This window comes from Neltuma alba, unplaced genomic scaffold (genome assembly GCF_004799145.2).
Source record: "Neltuma alba isolate B1F8T4 unplaced genomic scaffold, ASM479914v2 tig00011972_pilon, whole genome shotgun sequence".
Taxonomy (NCBI): Eukaryota; Viridiplantae; Streptophyta; class Magnoliopsida; order Fabales; family Fabaceae; genus Neltuma; species Neltuma alba.
The window spans coordinates 328,324-348,638 of record NW_021636547.1 but is presented as its reverse complement, the minus strand read 5'-3'; the positions used below and the strand labels follow the sequence as shown (position 1 = coordinate 348,638).

General features: G+C 36.0%; 1 protein-coding gene and 1 pseudogene across 3 annotated transcripts; one reads left to right on the top strand and one right to left on the bottom strand.

The window, feature by feature from the left end:
• Positions 1–2,639: 2,639 nt before the first annotated feature.
• On the bottom strand, positions 2,640–12,425 carry LOC114720264 (pentatricopeptide repeat-containing protein At4g04790, mitochondrial). Of its 3 annotated transcripts, none has more exons than XM_028905907.1 (15): positions 12,392–12,425; positions 11,053–11,100; positions 10,125–10,754; positions 9,473–9,652; positions 8,889–8,953; positions 8,005–8,112; positions 6,862–6,975; positions 5,917–6,012; positions 5,574–5,672; positions 5,302–5,421; positions 4,626–4,730; positions 4,044–4,208; positions 3,826–3,953; positions 3,662–3,737; positions 2,640–3,258 (listed from the first exon to the last, which is right to left on the bottom strand). In XM_028905907.1, the coding sequence occupies exons 1-15, from the start codon at positions 12,417–12,419 to the stop codon at positions 3,151–3,153; spliced, it is 2,070 nt and encodes a 689-aa protein (XP_028761740.1). In that variant the 5' UTR covers positions 12,420–12,425; the 3' UTR covers positions 2,640–3,150. The 3 variants fall into 3 exon arrangements, with proteins under 3 accessions (XP_028761740.1, XP_028761739.1, XP_028761741.1); XM_028905906.1 differs by lacking the exon at positions 12,392–12,425 and adding an exon at positions 11,310–11,639; XM_028905908.1 differs by lacking the exon at positions 12,392–12,425 and adding an exon at positions 11,310–11,326 and having other exon boundaries at positions 10,125–10,768.
• Positions 12,426–13,943: 1,518 nt separating this feature from the next.
• LOC114720281 (putative multidrug resistance protein) lies at positions 13,944–19,447 on the top strand (annotated as a pseudogene).
• Positions 19,448–20,315: the final 868 nt, after the last annotated feature.

Genomic DNA, 20,315 nt, shown 5'->3' with positions numbered 1-20,315 from the left:
AGAATACTTAGACAAAGGGTCTCGAATATATTAAGGATGCTAGGGAGAAGTCGTATAATAAGAAGTAGGTGAAGTATAATTCAACTATGATGTTAAAGAGAACAATAAATATTAAATAAACACCATACCCCAAGTGCAAAAACTTCCCTTTTTTTTGTCTTGATTTGAATTTTTATCTTATATCTAAATATATGTCATATTTTTAAATTTTAAAATATAATTCTTATTTGTTTATAATAATATCCCTATCAGATAAAGAACATCAAAACAGAGGAACCTAAGATTTGAAATAGTACTTCATTATGAAAGTCAAACTAAAAAAATTCCTTCACAATATATATATTTTCTTAGTCTAATGTGTTTTATATGATGATACTTTTTTTAACTCTATATATACATTATTCTTTCTCTATAAGTCAAAATATATTTTTTAAAAATAAAATATATGTTGTGCATAATTTTAATTAACCTTTTGATTTACATAATTCTGTTGCTTGTATCAAAGAGTAGTACTATTAGTTTATTAGTTAAACAGAAAATGTGGGGATTAAGTAGGTAAAGGAAGAATGCCTAAACTGTGGAAGACACTTGTCCACACGAGTGACGTCCACTTTGTAATTTTGATCGCATGAAGCAAGCATTGGATAAACATGGCATTCATTGATGATCAAACTCATTTATTATGGTTGCCCTCAGCCTCTATCCACAAAGCATTAAGATAAGAACTCATTACTCACATTTGTTCCTGCTTTAATCATTTCCTTATTAATTAATTATCAGACATTATTTCCTGATCAAACTTGCTGTGTTTAACTAATATCCCCGGTTTGGGCAGGCGCCTCATGGGTCAGGGGTTTAAAAAAAAAAGTATCATTTTATTAAAAATAATTTTATTTAAGATACTAAATATGAGTACTTTTTCAATAAAAATTTGAACATTCATTTATTATACGGTAAAGAACTAATTTTTTCCCCCCCTAAATTCAACCTTATTAGTAGAGACTGGATATTGGAATGTAATACAAGATAGATAGATATGAATTCCCATTGCCAAGTCAAGTTTGTGAGCAAAAATCAAAAGAAGACTGGTCAAAGATCAAACCTTTTTCTCGCCAGTGGTTTCGTGTCACTTGTTTGTATCGCCTGTGGCTAATTTTAATCTTTTTTCTTTCCAAATATGGAGAAACATGCACAAAATTGCACGCCGCATTCTCTGGCTTATTTCTTTCTCACACCCAGCCAATGTCCCTCGTTTTCTCTCTTACCCGCATACAAAATTATTACTGCCTCACTCTTAATTATAAGAATTAGTTGACTAATTTAAGAGATTAAAAAAGTTAAATTAGTTATTTGTAATAAAGGTGTTATCCTTCTGAAAATATCATTGTTAATCAAGTGTGTTGGCTAGAATTATCATTATTAGAAGGACTATCTTGAAAAAAAATGTACAAATATTAGAGATAAAGTGGATTGGGATCTTATATTTAGAATCAAAATAAAAGTCAAACGATATCTTAATATATTAAAGATGGTAGGTGGTACTTCCTAAATTTGTAATCATTCCCTTTTCAGGAGTTTCAAAACATAGGCTTAATCAGACGCAAAATTTTTTTTTTTTCCCAATCCTGAAGTTTCCCAATAAATCTATACAAAGAAGCTGAGCAATACAAAATTTGTAGCTATATTTTTTGTATAAAGAGAAGGATTCTATGAGAGATAAAATATTTCGGTCAAACAATAAATAAGGTTTTTTCAGAACATATTTAAAAATATAAACAAAATAGACAGACAATTTAAGTTGCCATGTAAAAGTTTAAAAAAAAAGTGCTGTAATTAAAAATTTTAAGTTGTTAAATAAGATTCTGTATAATAATATTAACCGCATTTTAAGACTTTTAGCATGATGGGGTTTGTTCACTGGGTCAAATATTGGCTTTTGCTGTCTAATTTTGGGAATACAATATAAAATAAGGGTATTTGAAATAGCAAACTAAATATGACTTTTATAATTAATAGTATCCACTTCTTGTACGCAAAGCATTTAAAATGGTGTGTTCCACGAGCACAGCTTCTTATCCTGACCCAAGCCAACAAGAAACCCACACCAATCTCTCATTCTTCTTGTTCAAGTCAGAGGGACCAACCCCAAAAACAATTAATTTATTTTCACCCACTAAAACCAATTTTTTAATGCTATACAATTAATCAAAGATTATCCTTAAAAATGATAGAAAGTAAAAAGATTATAATACAAAATGGATGGATGCTTTAAATCAAGCCCCATTTATTTATTTATTTATGATCAAAGGTAATGAACTTCGGTTCCCTTCTGCCTTTTGTAGGCCCCACAGAAGCTACTAGAAATATAATATGGAGAACGGGAATCACATTCACGGCCCACTGTTCCAAACTTGAACCACAAAAACTGTGATTGGGCAATGGGCTCTCCGCCTTTCAATTAAATGGACCACAACACCGCCAGGATGGCCCGTGGAGAGTTAGGTCAATATTTTTATATTTAATTTTTAGTCAAATTGAAATCAAATTATGCATTTAAACATAAAACATCTTTATACTCCTACATAACTCAAGAAAAAAAATCATTTAAACATCAAATCTACTTGCACATAATTTTCTGAAAAAAAGGATTAATAATATTGGAGGAGAAAAACGTAGCATGTTCATAAAGGCCAACGTTTGCTTTGCTTTAATTCTTAGTCTGCCTCCTTAAGGAAGGATGAAAATGTTATCGGCCGTGATAGGCCACTAATCAAATGAAATAAGCATCTTAAGAAATTTAGGAATGATTTCAAGTTGATGCATTCAATACCCAGCACCATAAATAGAGATTTTTTTTTTTTTTTTAATATGTACATAAGGATAACTCATCCCTTGTTTAACAGCTAAAACAATTAGCATGTATTGGTGTTCAGATAGCCGTGAGGAGCTTTGCACGAACACGACCTTCCATTCTCGCAGAAATGTAGCATTGTAGCCATAGATTGACCGGGTCGAATACACAAGTTAACCAGTAAGCTAAGTTGGTGAAGAACTCTTCGATTACCTTCGTCTTTAAGGAATTTCAGAAGCCTCATTCAATATCATGCAAATTTGTGGCGTTAGGCGTTGGCAGTAGCACTTAGCAGACGATCATGACACTTTTGGAGGAAAAAGGCCAAGCTTATCCTTCAATTCCCAAAGGAACTGCACGCCACTCTGCAAATGAGTTGACCCTGTCTGTTCGATAAAAGCAAATACCTACACACACATGTATAAACAAAAGTCAAAGCTAACAAGTAACATGGGCAGTGAATACAAACGCCATAATGAATGTGAATGCTAAAGAAATTTGCCAAGTAATCTAATCCAACTAACAGAATGCTCTTTTTTCCTTTTAAAAAAGACAAAGAATCATTTGGCATCCAGTATCCTCGGCTAATCCGACCTCAAACCGTGCCGGGCTCAAAATGGAGGGAAGCTCTCCTAGCACGATTATTTTATTCACAAGACTTTAAGGGGCGCTGAGTTCTTTTACTAGATCTCATCGCTGTTAGTTACTTGCAGATATTTCTAGCCTTGCACAAATCCAACGGTATCATGCTGGTTCTAATATTCAATGCAAATTTATACATATTAAAAGGGAGAGTGAGCCACAACCAACCTTCTCGAAGAGAACTTCCATAACTGCGTCACGGGGGAATTTATCCTTGAGCTGCTTACACAAGTCAACAGCAGAACTAACCAAAAATAAAGTGAACTTGAGAAATTGCAAAATGTGTCAAGTACAAACTAATTCAAAATAGTGGGTTGGGGAAGGGAGGGGACCTTGTATGGTTGTTCCGAATACAGTACAAGACAATTCTACAGCAACCATCAATCCAGTAGTCTTGATCATGCAATTCCTCAAGTAGCCGAAGTAACCTATCTAACTCCCCATCTGATCGGGTGCACTCCTACAATGTCCAGGAAGTCAATCATGAAAGCTTGTAAGTAAACATTCATACGAATCAGATACAACACAAACAGGAATATCAAAACCTTACAATGAGATTGATAATAGTTTTTGGCTCCAGACTCTTTCCAGCTTGCCTTATTTCCTCATAAATAAGAAGAGCCTCAGACAATTGCCCATGGGATGCAAGGGTGGACACAAGCACACCCTTGATTTCGTTCAAGATATTCACTGGTACGAATGGATCTAAGATCACCTGTGACACGAAGGACTACTGAGAACACCATAAACACTGCTAGTAATTTAAGCAATTATTAAAACACTCTAGTTATATGTTCAGACGCATGTAAAATGGGCATAAAGTAACACAATGTTTATGATAATGATGTTGATATAAAGGATAGTTAGGAATGGAAGTCATAAACAATAAATAATTCTACCATGAAAATTGGATTCGCATCCTCTCATATCACATGACCTTAATTAAGAAGAATGTCACAGAACAAAGCATATAAACCTCGATTATGAAGACTATATAAACATAAATAGATCTACGTGCACTTTTTCTGAACCATTTAAGTCCAATCGGCCAGATATTTTTGGCTTCCAAATATATCCCTTCTGGACTCAGAAAATCTAGTCCCCAGCAGCAGCACTCTGCTTACAAAAATACCTGTTTTGCCTTCTCTAACTCTCCACATGCTGCATATGCTCTTATAAGGGTGGTGAAAATTTGCTTTGTGGGTTGGAGTCCAGACCGCTTCAGTTCTGCATAATACTAAAAGTATATAGCATAATCAGCAGCATCTCACAGATATTGAAATAAAAAAGCTAGAGTTAACTTCTTTGTAAAGCAAATCCTAGCCACATACTTCGATTTATCAAAGCCAGGTTTACGTAGATACTAGAACATATTTAACCAAATGGACAAAAAAGCCTTTTCTTTTTCTTCTTATTTTTTATGGCATCTCAATAGAAGAAAGAAAAACGGAATCCTTATTCCAACCAAGATCCCAGAAAATTTTAAACCTTTTAAAAGAAAATCCCAAAGCTTTTACTGCTCAAAAGAATTGGAACACAAGTAATTACTCAAAAGCATTTCAACTTGACTGATAGGTAGGCACACATACTTCAGCAGGGTTTACAGCAGAAAGGTCAATGAAACCTCTTCCGGGCCATCAAAGACCAGACGAAAACTCTAGCAAGAAGCACTTGACCAAAGCAATGAAGTCTATAATGCTTTCAATTTGTCAACAGAAAGTAATTTGGAAGACTGCTAGATTAGAGGGAACGATATAATTAAAGAATGAAAACATTTGAAAAAGAGTAGGTAACTCTTGCGGACCTACCTTGTTTATATCCTCTGTAGTTTCAGAGTTGCTAATCAGATAGCTCAAAGTCAGTAAATCAGGTCTTACGTTGGCGCGCTGCATGTGCTCAAGGGATCTCAGCCCGTCACGAATGTTTTTCTGTAAAAATTCAGCGAACACTGAGCTAAATAATGCATTCTCCAAACCACAGGCCAATTCTGATTTAAATTAATTTATGAGGCCGTCTCAGCTTAGTTCAAAACTTGTTAAAAATAATTATCACTGTTAACAATATTATCACCTTACTGTACCTCTCGAAAATGTTCTCCCATTATAGCATTATACATGCCCGTAGTAGGCTTCAGACCCCTTTCATCCAACTCGTCAAGCAGCTTATATGCGCTTTCAAACTGTATTATGAAACCATAAAACGTAAGAGTTTGCTGAAGGGTGGACACCAACGCAAATAATTCACCTACATACAAGCATAATAGATTTTTAGCAATATACAACTAGAATGGGCTCAGTGCAAATCTGTACTAATCACAACTTGTAAGCAATGTAACCTCCTTAAACGTTTACAGAAACATTCATGATTGCAAATGATAGAAGACCAGTGCAACTGAGCATATAAAGGAAATAAGTACAACTTACATCTTTCAGCTTCGTGAACAAAACTATTAGACACCTGATAATTTCGTCATTTAACTTTAAATTGTAACGATGGATGGTGGAGTAGATCCGATGGGCCTTGATTTTGGGACAAAATAAAAGTGTAAGAAGGGAGATCAGATATCAGAACAGTAGAATATGCTAAATAAGATGACACTAATAAAAAGATTAGCAGAAAATTTATTTCAGTATAAAATAATGAAACTCTAATAGTAATTCAAGTCCCAAACTCAAAATTGTACTTGTCGCTGAGATTTTGATGGGAACAAAGTTTTTTATGCTACAAGAAAAACATATTACCTTCCCCCCTGTATGAAAAGAAAGTTTGGTTAAGTGGCTAGGAGTCTCAGGCAAAAGCGTTCCAAAGGTTGAGATGGTCAACTTTAAGTATTCTCACTATGTTTGATAAATTACAGCCAAGAAAGGTCAATTTTTCCCTCACAAATTTAACAATAAATTGTTAGATGGAATCATATTTTCCAATCATTATCACTATGAAGATTTCAAATTGCTCAAAGCAGAACCATTCTTGGTTACTACTTCTATATGGTATGAGACCCTTTGCAACTGAGTGGTTACTATGTCAATCATCGTTGCCATGTTTCACTTCATGATGGAACGTTAGCTTAATCCTTCGTTTGATTCCAAAGGGTTTCCAAGTGTGGAGTACGCAAGAGATAAATTCATTCTTTTTGTATGCATAAAAGAGTAACCAAAAAATAAATAAATAGATAAATAATTCTCAGGTATTTGCCTAACAAATTAAGCTTCAAGGTCAGATAGTTCCCGGATACATCCCAAAAACTAGTTTCTTTAAGACCATTAGGGTCAAGGAAAAACTTTTAAGATATTGGGAAGAAGAGAAGACATTACCATAAAAGCTATAATATAATGAAGAAACAAGGCTGTACGAAAAATGTGTCATACCAAAACATATTCATGGGTTTCCACACAAGTTTGTAATATGGAGTGCAACACCTCAGTGGATAAGTTAAAGCCTCCTTCACACATTTCATCAACAGTATCAAGAGCTATAGGCGCCTGGATTGAAAATTAAAAAAAAAAAAAAAAAGAATTGATGCAGTCTCCAAGGTAAGCCAGGGCATATGCAAAACAAAACATACTTTAAATAGTAACTTGCATAACAAAGCAAACAAATAGTGATAAAAGACATATAACAGTAACTGCATTTACAAAAGATAAAATTACAACACTTTTCATTCAAGTTCATAAACCCTTTCGGAGCTCAAATTCTCCCTTAACAGAGGTCAAATGTGAAAGGTCAAGTATCATATAAAACATGGAGAAGCATGTTGCAATAGGAACACATATTAATGGCAAGGGGCAGGCATTAGTGGACGGGGTGATGGAAAATGTCTTGCTTATTTTTTTCCTTGAGATTAATCAATTATTCAAATAATGGTGAACAGAGCATTGGATAACGTCATAAAATTTTTATGATCAACTGAAAAAGGAATTATAACATAGAAACAACCAGCAATGTCAATATGATAGCAAATTCAGGGGAAAGACTGAAGAAATTGTTCACGTTCATGATATATTTAGAGCAAAATACTCACATTTTCAAGGGCATAACTTGGTCTTCATACGTTATGGGATAGAATTTTATTTATGGCCTCTCCTTGGTCTCCTCCGCACGGGTTTTTTTAATAAGGAAATATATGCATTAGATGTACAGAGAGGTTAGAAAGCTTTGCTACATTCTTGAGATTTCAAGGGTCAGATTTTTATTTCTTCTTCTTATTCTAATTTTTTTGTTTTCAAGTTTAGGACAACATTTCAATTTCCCCTTATTGAATATTCCACCCTTTCTCTCTAATTAATTTTCAGAAAATATTGAAGAGAAGAGACCACATCTATCGATACTTTTGAGTCCAGTCTTCATAGCATGGCAAGAACACTGATGGGCACAGTACACAAAAATACAAGTCTGTTCTTTGCGTGCGTTCTTAAAAGTTAACAGGATGCTGCTTTCCTTTCCAATTTTCTTTTACTCATAGGTGAGACTTGCAGCTATTCAGTAACTATCGAACTGTAAGAAAGTTGTACCTTCAATGAGTCGCAGCTGTGCAAAATGAGCTTCTCATATGATGAGGATGAAGGTGGAACTTTCAGTGTCTGGTGCAATTCCTTGAATTTTGACACGACATCCTCCATCTTTCACCATGCCAACAATAGACACAAGGGTTACATAATAATAGAACTTTTCCCCAATAACATGTACGAACAAACTTTCATGAGAAACTATGCATTTCTTCACATTCATATACAATGAAGGGGGAATAAAATTCTTGGGAATGAAAAGGAAAAGATTTAAAAAATAATACTCAAGCTGATCAAAAGGGCATCATCTGCATTCTTCAAAAGACCAATATTTAATAAACAACGTTTTGTTGGTTTGAATGTATTTGATACTTGCATCAAATATGACACAACATTTCAAGTTGCATTTAAGCACTGTCTTTCCTATCACACTGCCCCTATCATGTTGGGTTCTATATCTGTGATAGTGCAAGTTCTCCTTTAAGGTCCAATAAATACTTAACAAGGCTTTCAACCACAACCTGCGTACGGATATTGGCCAATTTGGGCTAGATACAGCTGGATCACACTGAGCCCATCAGTACATGATAATTCACCACATTACATTCACAGATGATAACACATATATGCTCATCCTTTCTATCTAAAAAGAGTCACTCGTGTTCCAAGATCAAGGAACTGTTCCAAAAGTAGATTCTAACAAAACTTGGCAACTAGCAAAATGGATTTAATGTAGCACCCAGTATGCCAAAGTCTGAAGTGACAATTTAAAAAAAAAAAAAAAAAAAACTAAAAGCATGGTTGTTGTGCGATGACATGAGTGCAGAAGTGCCTCATGGTTTTTTGGTCCTAAAGGCTGTCCAAGCAGAACTAAACGAAACTTCACTCACCGCTAAATTTGGCATGCTAACAGCATAGCTAGCTATGAAGTTCGTGATATTATCTGCTTCGTGATCTGCATTATTTAAGAAACTATTGTTAAACCACATTCAAGCCACAAATATTTATTCAAAATTGGATTGCTGAATCCTTTGGAGAATCACAAACTATGCAATAGCAATCTAATTACATATTGGATTAGAATTAGAAAAACACGATTCATCGCAATTCCAACCACAATAAAACTTCTGGATATGAATAAAATATCTGACAACAAATGCCTTTTTTTTTTTTTTGGCTTCCCTGCTTGGAAATTGATAAACCCTTAAAGGTATGCTTTACAAATAAAACATAACATTAACATGATTTGACAGATATATAACGTATAGGACACATAAAAATGTTTTTCTTCTTTTTAAAACAAAATCAGACTGCGGGCTTGTGCTTCACAGAGTCTGAGGTGAGCCATATTGTTCATGGCTTCTGAATAGTGTGATTTTCTATAAATTTTATGCCATATATAGATATATTATCATGCAACCTCTTACCGCATCCAGACCGGTGTTTTCATGGATATATAATATCATTATCATACCACATAGTTTGAAATCCAAAAGGAACTTCTCTGCAGTAGGTTCCAATAGTAGCCTTCCTAAGGACTGAAATATCTTTGCCTTAGATTCTGTAGACAAAAGCTTTTTCATGTCTACAATTTCCAACACCTGCAAAATATCTTTCTTCCGATCACCCTCACAGAGAGCCAATAAATAATTTTCTGCAACATAAGTTGAATCTAGTTAGCGCCCATAGTCCTACATGAAACAAAATTTCCACTATGACTGGATCTCAAGATGAACAAAACGTAGCATTATATTCATTAAACATCACCAGATTCACTGATCTTGAGACACATGCCAGCACATACATGCATCTAGATGCTGGCAATGTACTTTGAATACAGCTTGGCATAATTAATGCTTTCTCACAATGTTTCTAATAGAGTTCAGATCATTCAGATAAATGATAGATATATTGATTACAATACAATAACATAAAACAATCATGCTGATGCAGTTCTTCACAAAGGTCATGCTACTCAAGACCCCCACTGCATGCATAACAGAATGAAAACACCATAAAAACATCGTTACTTATATGCCTAATTCGAAATCTGAGCTAGATATTAGAACCAACTTCTGTTAAACAAGCTATAACGTATCAATGTACACAAAAATGGATACACCTACCTCGTAATTCTGAAGTGTCTGGACCATCATTGTTTGCAATATAGGCACAAACATCTCGAATTTTTTCTTCATTGTTAACTCTTAACCAGAGCATCATTTCATAGTAACCCAGTCTTGAAATTGAGCTGGGATTGTTGTCTTTGATAACGTCAATAAAAAACTGAAACTCTTCTACCATCCCCTTCTCTGTTACATGCAAAAGAAGTGGACGATAAGTTTTCTCTTCAAGCTGAAAACCTTGTTCCCTCATTGACTTTAAGATGTGAAACACCTTGGCCACCTCTTCTATCGCAATTTCTTCATCTTCAGTTTCTCTAGCCTTATCTATGCATATTTTCATCAGTACATTGTAATCTTTCACTCCTAGTTCTCGTCCCAACTCACAGAACAATTTAACCACAGCCTCTGCTCCTAGTTTATCAGCACAAGATACAAGTAACTTGCCAAAACGGTCTGATTGCCTGGATTCAAACATGCAATTTCGTTTCTTTTCACGAGAAAACTCTTTCCGTTTCAAAGATACTGTGTTATGAGACATGTTCATCATCAAGCGTGATATATCTGATATTTTTTCCAAATCTCTTGCATTGTCAACATCCCTGGGTTCAGGTCTATTGTCCAATTGTTCGGCTGCCAAAAAGAAACTATACACTGATATAATTAATCTCTTAGGAAAAATAGTTTACAAATTAAAGGTGGGCAGATATCAACAAATGCATAAGCCAATACACAGTTTTCTTGATAAAGGCTAAAGTTCCGCTCCCGAATATGAAAAACCAACACTTGCAACAAAGCACGAGGAGAAATTATGAGTCAGTGAGCCAACATACAGAAATTCTCCGCTTTCAGCTTCTTCAATTTTCATTTCATGTTAGCCTTGGGAAAATAGAAAACTTGTATCAATAAATTGAATTTTACAAACACTTACAGTCCAATATTGAACGGATTCGCTTAGACACCATACTGGCCAGATCCTCTGCACAACCAGAAAACTCAGAATTTAGATGAATTGCACAACGATACAGAGACAAACATTATTATGGTAACTGTGAAAACAAAAGGCACAAACATATAAATTTTGCACACTGATCACATAAAAACAGTAGTTGTATTATGATGCAGACCGGTTCCTGTTTAACCAGGACTGACTCATCGTGCACATTTACAATCGAGGAGCTAATGTACCCGAGTCAGAGGCTTGCTTAAACTTGAGGCCTGAGAGCGCATAATCACTGTAGAGTCTAGAATGGTAGTTTCCAGGAAAGGGTTTGCTTATAAAACAATATTTGAATATGCTAGTGTTTCCGGCTGAACGCATGAGAGCGCCCAGAGTGGTAAGGCTTTTAGCTTTGGAGGCGCTCATCTTTGCTTGAACAAAAAGAGTTTGCTTTCTATGTTGATTTAGTTCTGCTCTTCCCTCTTGCACCTTGATTTCCTGAAGACGAAAGCCGAATGAATTCCTCCCACTACAAGGACGAATGCAGCAGTACAGCACGCACAACCTTCTCGCTCTTTCCCCCTTTTTCTTGAAAGAGGAAATAATAATAGTCAAATTACCTTTTTTTATTTTTAATTATGTAAACTTGTTTATTTAGAGAAAAGCAAGCAACCTGTTTACTTTTCTCAGCACCTTGTCGGCTCGTTGAAGTGAATGCAGAACATGCTACAAATTTTTGCCCCATCTCTTTTATTGAATTAGCTGGATTTTTTTGGCCAACGGAATTAGCCGGAAGAAAGGACTAGGGTTCTGAATGATCGATTAGGATCATATAAGATATGCAAGAAGTGAAGTCTAAAGAAAAACAACCGGGTGACTTTTTTTTTTTTTTTTTTGTAATTCCCCCCTCTCTAATTCTTTCTGTGAATCTAGGAGATTCATGTTCATAAAGAGATAGAAGATTCTAAATTGCAGTATATTTGCAATCCTGATTATATCTCAGGATCTTTGCATGTCTAGTGAGAGAGGAAGATGCTAAAAACAGTGCTGATCCACCGAAGGAGATGATTCTAAAAAGCATCTCATTGGTAATTTTGTTTAGATTGTTCCATGGTGAACAAATTTCATTTCTGAACATTCATCCGTTATAAACAGAGAAGCGCCGATAAATTTATTATAGTAATCTAACCTATCATTATTCGAGAAATTGCTAAACCAAGTGCAAAATCAGTGACAAAACAAAACGGCATATCACAAAAGTTACATTAGCAAAGAACAGGGCTCGTTGATCGTTTGGCACAAGGGTAGGAATCAAAGAACGATTTGGTACCGAGTTTGGAGAATAATATTTGATGCATAAACCACGAATGGTAGAATCCAAGACTGGACTAACTAGATTATGACTTTAAGTAGAGACGGCAGCTTAACTAGTACCATTTGTTTCAAAACAACTTATACTGCAGACAGCAGACAGAGACAGTTCCACAAACAAACAACAATACAGTCTCTGGGAGCAGCCTGTACAAAAACGAAACCAGATAACTGTCATTGCATTAGATCAGCATCCTTAAGTTTTCTGATAGATTTTCTTGAAGGTATACAATATGAAATTCATGAGGCAGGATAGAACAGATTATTCCACATCAAAGAGAGAAATTATGTGTCATATTTATATGATACGCAATCACCACATGACAAGTAATTAAAATGATAACTGAAGATAGAAGAAACCAGAGACGTTCTTCGAATCTGCTTTCTTTTTTTCTTTTTTCTTTTTTCCTTTTGATGATTTGAATCATTTATTTATTTATTTATTGGTAGATACATGCAGAAACATTTTTAAAAAATATATTTGATTTTAAAATTTTATTAATTTAAGCATTTTTTTTTTTCCAAATCTTAATTCAAGCGACAATAACTTCATTCTGAATACTCAAATAAAGGACCTCATCTCTCAGCAATCTTGAATCTTTGACGCTACATCAGACAGACATCAGTGATAAAACCTTAACATTTAAGAGTTGATGGGAATCTCCACCGGCAAATTCATCATTTCTGTTCATAAACTGGAAATCATTACGTTTTCCTCTAATTATAACTGGCAATCATCATTTATGTTCTAAAACTTGACAGGCGACCATTTCAATAGGAATCCAAATATCGAAACTTTAATAGTTAATATTGCTCGTTGATGACGAGAGACGGCAGCATCTATAATAGCATTAATTTATATCAGATGGAATATATCTGTCCATATGTAAAGACGGCAATGCAAGAGGCTTTGGAAGCCGATTTCACAGAGAGTGACATTTTCATTTTCACCAATTCTTATATGAACTGACATCATCAGATAAATCCATGTGTGTAGGCGTGCGCGCGCGCGCTGATTGAGAACCAAAGTAACCTTGTAGGAACATCTGGCCCTACACAACAATGCAAGGGTGCAAAGAAACTTCCAATGAACAAGCCTTGGAGTCATCAAATCTTGGCCATTTTCTAATGACATTTGCAATAGTTGACCATGCCAGATTGGCCACCTATTATTCTCAATGACAACAACACCAGAATAATTCTTTGCAGGCATCTAAAACTGCAACAAGCCAAATGATTTCCCATATATATATGGCTGGGCAGCTGGCCAATGAACGAGGAACATATGGAGGTACCATTTTGAGGAACAAACACTTACGTACGGCAGCCTACCAATGCATGTGAAAGACAGCAGCTAAATCCATATGTGCCGAAGCCAAGTCACAGCTTTCAGACGTGGTAAAAAAGACGCGGGTAAAAGCCATGTGTTACCTGCTGATGCTGTGTGTGTGTGTGTAGATATATAAGACTTTGGGTGATGAAGGTTCCTGTGCGAAGAGGGAGAGAGAATAATGGGAAAGCAAAGCATGTTTCGATATGCAGATAAGGTGGACAAGTTGTTGATGCTGTTTGGGACGTTGGGAAGTTTTGGAGATGGGATTCAAACTCCTCTAATGATGTTCATTCTTAGCGACGTGATAAATGCATATGGAGACCCAAATGCCGTCTTGACAAAGCATGATGTAAATAAGGTTAGCTTTCTGAATTGAAATATCAGTTTCAGTACTCATTCTGTACACGGCACAGCCATACACATACATTACAGAAAAATAAGGCAAGAGCGGCTTTTGAGGTTGCTGTCACTTTGTTTTTACAGTATGCTCTGAGGCTTTTCTACGCGGCAATTGGAGTTGGACTCTCAGCTTTTGTTGGTAATCTAATTTTCTTTTGATTCATAAGCTTATCAGATTATATAGCTTAATTTAAGTTAATCAGCAAAACCAAGCTAACAACTTTCACTGCTTCGTTCCATTTGAAATTCGTTGGCTGTTGCAGAAGGAATGTGTTGGGCAAGAACTGCAGAGAGACAGACTTCCAGAATGAGAATGGAATACCTGAAATCAGTACTTCGACAAGAAGTCGGTTTCTTTGATACTCAGGCAGCAGGTTCTTCAACAACTTACCAAGTTGTCTCCCTCATCACAGCTGATGCCAACTCAATTCAAGATGCTTTAAGCGAAAAGGTTACATTTCATTGTTTTTTCTGTCCAAAATGACACCAATTAATTTGATAAAAATCATAAAGATAAAACTTGTTTTTGGGTGTTTTCCATCAAATTTCTAATAAAAACATGATAAGCGGAGTTCTTTATGCAATTCAATTATAAATGTTACATACAGGGGTATTAAAGGGAAAAATTTTCTTCTACATGTCATATATGTAATTAATAAGAAACCGGCTGATAGCAAAATCTTGAGTAACTCCACATGAGTCTTTTCCTATATGCCTTATGCATCCCGAGTTCTTCAATAAGTGCAGAGAACATACTAATAACTGAAACTCTTTGGATGATATCCTCAAAATCTACTTGCTTGTTACAGAAGATACCACTTTGTTTCTGGCGATGACCCAGTCAAAAATAACTTCTAGTGAAAACATAGTGAAATTTGGAGATCTCATGAATTTGTAATCAAAAGGTGATTTTGCAAAATTTTAATTAGGTTAAGTGAGAGTTAATGTTTAATGTTTATGCTTTATCCAACCATATCTATTTTTGTGCTCAGATACCAAACTTCCTGGCCAGCATGTCAACCTTTCTATGCTGCCACATCTTTGCACTTGTACTATCATGGAGGCTTACGTTGGCTGCCATGCCACTATCAGTCATGTTCATCGTTCCAGCACTTATATTTGGGAAGGTCATGTTGGATCTAGCAATGAAAATGATTGAATCTTACGGAGTTGCCGGTGGGATTGCAGAACAAGCAATATCTTCAATAAGAACTGTTTATTCATATGTGGGGGAGAATCAAACACTTAATAGATTTAGCAGTGCACTTGAGAAAACTATGGAATTGGGAATAAAGCAAGGTTTTGCAAAAGGGCTGATGTTAGGAAGCCTAGGAGTTATATATATCAGCTGGGGTTTTCAGGCTTGGGTTGGAACCTTTTTGATTACTGAGAAAGGAGAACAGGGCGGCCACGTATTTGTAGCCGGCTTCAATGTTCTTATGGGAGGCCTGTAAGTAAATTTCTCATTATTGCTGTAAAGACCTCCATCTCCTTTGCCCTCCATCTTTATTATTTTTCTGAACTACTATAGTTGGATTATAATATGATGTATAAGATATGTTGGTAACACTCAAATGTAAATGATTAAAAGGATGGTACTTTGGGAAAACCAACACACAAATTTAACAAATAATTAACTTACCTAATGTTCTTAATCTATGTAAATTAATTAACTAGCTTTGACATTTATGATAGAGTGGAGTATCAAATTTGGTTTTAGTTTTTAATGAGTTGCCATCAAGTTCTCATTGTTGTTATTATTATTGATAGTCTTGTAATTAATTTATTTGGCATATCAAATTTAAGTGAATAGGTTCTTGTTTTAATATTTTATGCACCGATGAATTTCAGGAGTGTCTTAAGTGCACTTCCCCATTTGACTGCAATCACAGAGGCAACTGCTGCTGTCACCCGTCTGTTTGAAATGATTGATAGGGTGCCAACTATAGATTCTGAAGACAAAAAGGGAAAAGCTTTGTCACACGTGAGAGGAGAAATTGAATTCCAAGACATCCACTTTTGTTACCCATCAAGGCCAGACACACCAGTCTTACAAGGACTCAATCTTAAGATTCCAGCAGGCAAGAGAATAGGTCTTATAGGGGGCAGCGGTTCAGGCAAGTCCACCATCTTTGCATTGCTTGAGAGGTTTTATGACCCTGTTGAGGGTGAAATACTCTTAGATGGTCACAAGATCAATAGACTTCAATTGAAATGGTTGAGATCTCAACTTGGCCTAGTAAATCAAGAACCTGTTCTCTTTGCCACAACCATAAAAGATAATATATTGTTTGGAAAAGAAGGAGCCTCCATGGAAAGCGTGATAACTGCAGCTAAAGCAGCAAACGCACATGATTTCATTGTCAAGTTGCCAGATGGATACGAAACTCAGGTAAGTTACAAGGAGGCATACTAGAAACTAAATAAGTACAGGGGAAATAAAATTAACAATTAAATTGAGTTGGTATGCCTGAGTTTCTCAAATATACTTCTTTTCAACATTTTCAACATAAAGGCGTCTAATGCTCTTTTCATTCAAAAAGTTAGGAACTGCTATTGTGATGTGTAACATATCGGTTAACATAGTATGATTCTCAGAAGACACTATAGTACATCCTATAGCATTAAAGAGGCAAGAAACACAGTTTTTCTTAACATTCATCTTTCTCAGCTGTCCTTTGAAAGTAGGCATCCAGTTTTTACTTGCTTTAACTTAATACATTAATTGTGAATCCGTGTTTTTCGTAGGTTGGGCAGTTTGGATTTCAACTGTCTGGTGGGCAAAAGCAACGAATTGCCATCGCAAGAGCTTTACTTAGGGATCCAAAGGTTCTGCTGCTTGATGAAGCTACCAGTGCACTAGACGCACAATCTGAAAGGGTGGTACAGGCAGCAATTGATCAAGCATCAAAAGGAAGGACTACAATCATTATTGCTCACCGTTTGTCTACAATACAATCTGCTCACATTATAGCAGTTCTTCAGGCAGGGAGAGTGATTGAATCAGGTGCTCATAATGAGCTCATGCAAATGAATGATGGAGAAGGTGGGGAATATACAAGGATGGTGAAGTTGCAGCAAGTAACAACCCAAGATGAAGATTCTAGGAATTCCAGTCTTGAAACAGAGGGAAGAAATCTCCGCCACAAGATGAGCATTTCACCAAGCCCAGCAAGTATCAGGTCAAGCACACCAGGAACTCCAGTTTTATTTCCATTTAGTCAGCCATTTTCCATGGGGACACCTTATTCCTACTCAGTTCAATATGATCCTGATGATGATAGTTATGAAGATAACTTCAAAAGATCAACGTATCCAGCTCCTTCACAGTGGCGTTTGTTAAAAATGAATGCACCTGAGTGGGGAAGAGCAGTACTCGGATGCTTGGGTGCAATAGGCTCAGGTGCTGTACAGCCAGTAAATGCTTTTTTTGTGGGAACACTTATCTCTGTCTATTTTGACAGTGAAACCTCAAAGATCAAATCCAAGACCAGAGTCTTGGCTCTTACTTTCCTGGGAATTGGTATTTTTAACTTCCTTACGAATATTCTTCAACATTATAGTTTTGCTGTTATGGGAGAAAGATTGACTAAAAGAATACGAGAAAAAATACTAGGGAAATTATTGACTTTTGAGATAGGCTGGTTTGACGATGAAGAGAACACAAGTGCAGCCATTTGTGCAAGATTAGCCTCTGAAGCTAACATGGTTCGCTCCCTCGTTGGAGATCGTCTGTCATTATTGTCCCAAGCAATTTTTGGATCTATCTTTGCTTATGCTCTTGCATTAGTGCTTACATGGAGGCTATCCCTTGTGATGATTGCTGTACAACCATTAGTCGTTGGGAGCTTTTATTCAAGAAGTGTCTTGATGAAGTCCATGGCAGGAAAAGCCAGAAAAGCTCAAAAGGAAGGAAGCCAACTGGCAAGTGAATCTGTGGTAAACCATAGAACCATAACAGCCTTCAGTTCTCAGAAAAGAATGCTAGCCCTTTTCAAATCTACATTGGTAGGTCCTCAAAAGGAGAGCGTTAGGCAATCATGGATCCAAGGCTGTGGTCTTTTTAGCTCCCAATTCTTTAACACTGCAGCAACAGCTTTGGCTTACTGGTATGGCGGGAGGCTCTTGGTTGAGGGACTCATAGAACCAAAGCATCTTTTTCAAGCATTTTTTATCTTGCTCTTCACCGCATATATCATTGCAGAAGCTGGAAGCATGACTTCTGACTTATCTAAAGGAAGTAATGCAGTTCGATCAGTGTTTGCAATCTTGGACAGAAAAAGTGAGATTGATCCTGAGAGCACCTGGGCAGTAGACATAAAGAAGAAATTAAGAGGTCGAGTAGAACTTAGAAGTGTCTTCTTTGCATATCCAACTAGACCAGAACAGATGATTTTCAAGGGCCTATGTCTTAAAGTTGAGGCAGGCAGAACAGTAGCACTAGTGGGACAAAGTGGTTCTGGTAAATCAACTATTATTGGACTTATTGAAAGATTTTATGAACCATTGAAGGGGACAGTATGCATAGATGAACAAGACATCAAGTCCTACAACTTGAGAGTGCTAAGATCACATATTGCCCTTGTAAGTCAGGAGCCAACCCTTTTTGCTGGAACCATTCGAGAAAACATTGCCTATGGGAAAGAGAAAGCCACAGAAGCTGAGATAAAAAAGGCTGCAACTCTGGCTAACGCCGACGAATTTATAAGGTATAAGAAATATAATGCGAAAATTTTCTCTCTTCTCTTATTTGATATTTCTTGAAAGAAGGACTTGTTTGTGCAAATCATTTTCAAATTTGAATGAAACATCAAGAGAGAGCACCACGTATCATCTTTTCCAATTAGATGTTAGTCGTTCTTTCTCATAGCCTTAACATATTTTTGTTTACCTGGTGGTTTTTTTCTTGCTAGTGGAATGAACGATGGATATGATACATACTGTGGAGAAAGAGGGGTTCAATTATCAGGAGGTCAAAAACAAAGAATAGCCTTAGCACGTGCGATATTGAAGAATCCTGCAATTTTGCTGCTGGACGAGGCTACAAGTGCGCTTGATAGTGTGTCAGAGAACTTGGTTCAAGAAGCATTAGAGAAGATGACGGTTGGCAGAACATGCATGGTTGTGGCTCACAGGCTATCTACCATACAAAAATCAAACTCTATTGCTGTGATTAAGGATGGGAAAGTTGTGGAACAAGGTTCACATAATGAACTAATTTCTCTAGGACGAGAGGGAGCCTACTATTCTCTGGTTAAACTTCAAAATGGCAGATCTTTTTGAAGGTAAATCAAAGAAGCCGTAAGATAAGATAGACCTCTTTCATTTTTCCTTTTGAAAGTTGAGAAAAGATTGTAATATGGTAACCATCATTAGGAATAACAACATATATTTCCCAAATTTAGGTGCTTGCTTTGTACCCAAATAAGAATTCAGAGAAGCGTCAAAGTAGTAGTTTTGTATTGTGAAAAAGGTTGCTTCTTTGATGATTGTGGTGCGTGAAGTAGTAGTACATTTGATGTATAGATAGGTCTAGTATTGATTACATGATGAAAATGGAAAAGCAATTTCTAATGGCTCTCTGTAATCTAATCTTACATCACAAATCATGAGGTCTTATTTCCAGAACGACTCAGTAAATTTGATAGCCTGTTTGAAGCTTTTGGCTAGAAGGCCATGTATGTTGGGAAATACATTTCATTGCAAGGAAGCAAGATGCTTCCAGCCAAAAGGCGTCCTCATAACAGGAGAATATAAATTAAAAAGAAAAAAAATACAAACACCAGACCAAATCCTTTTAAAATCTCACATAATTCATAATCAGTTTCCAAATGTATTTTTAAAAAAACTAGATATAAATAATGGAGATGATATTTATAAATTTCAGATCAAAAAGGGTGAATTTTGATGTTGACGGAACCTCCAAATGCAAGGTTACCATTGCAGTCCTGCAGATAACATGGGTTGGTTTGATTGACTAATTCAAGACATGAAAAATGTGTGGGTCATCAGTTTTTTATTGGTTAGAATTCATTGTGCTCGAGGACTAGAATAAATAAGCCATCCGTTTGTACTACAGGATAGGTGGCAATTTCATTTAGAATTATAGCAGAGATTAAGTCGAGGATTCCTTATCCACGAGAGACGGCAA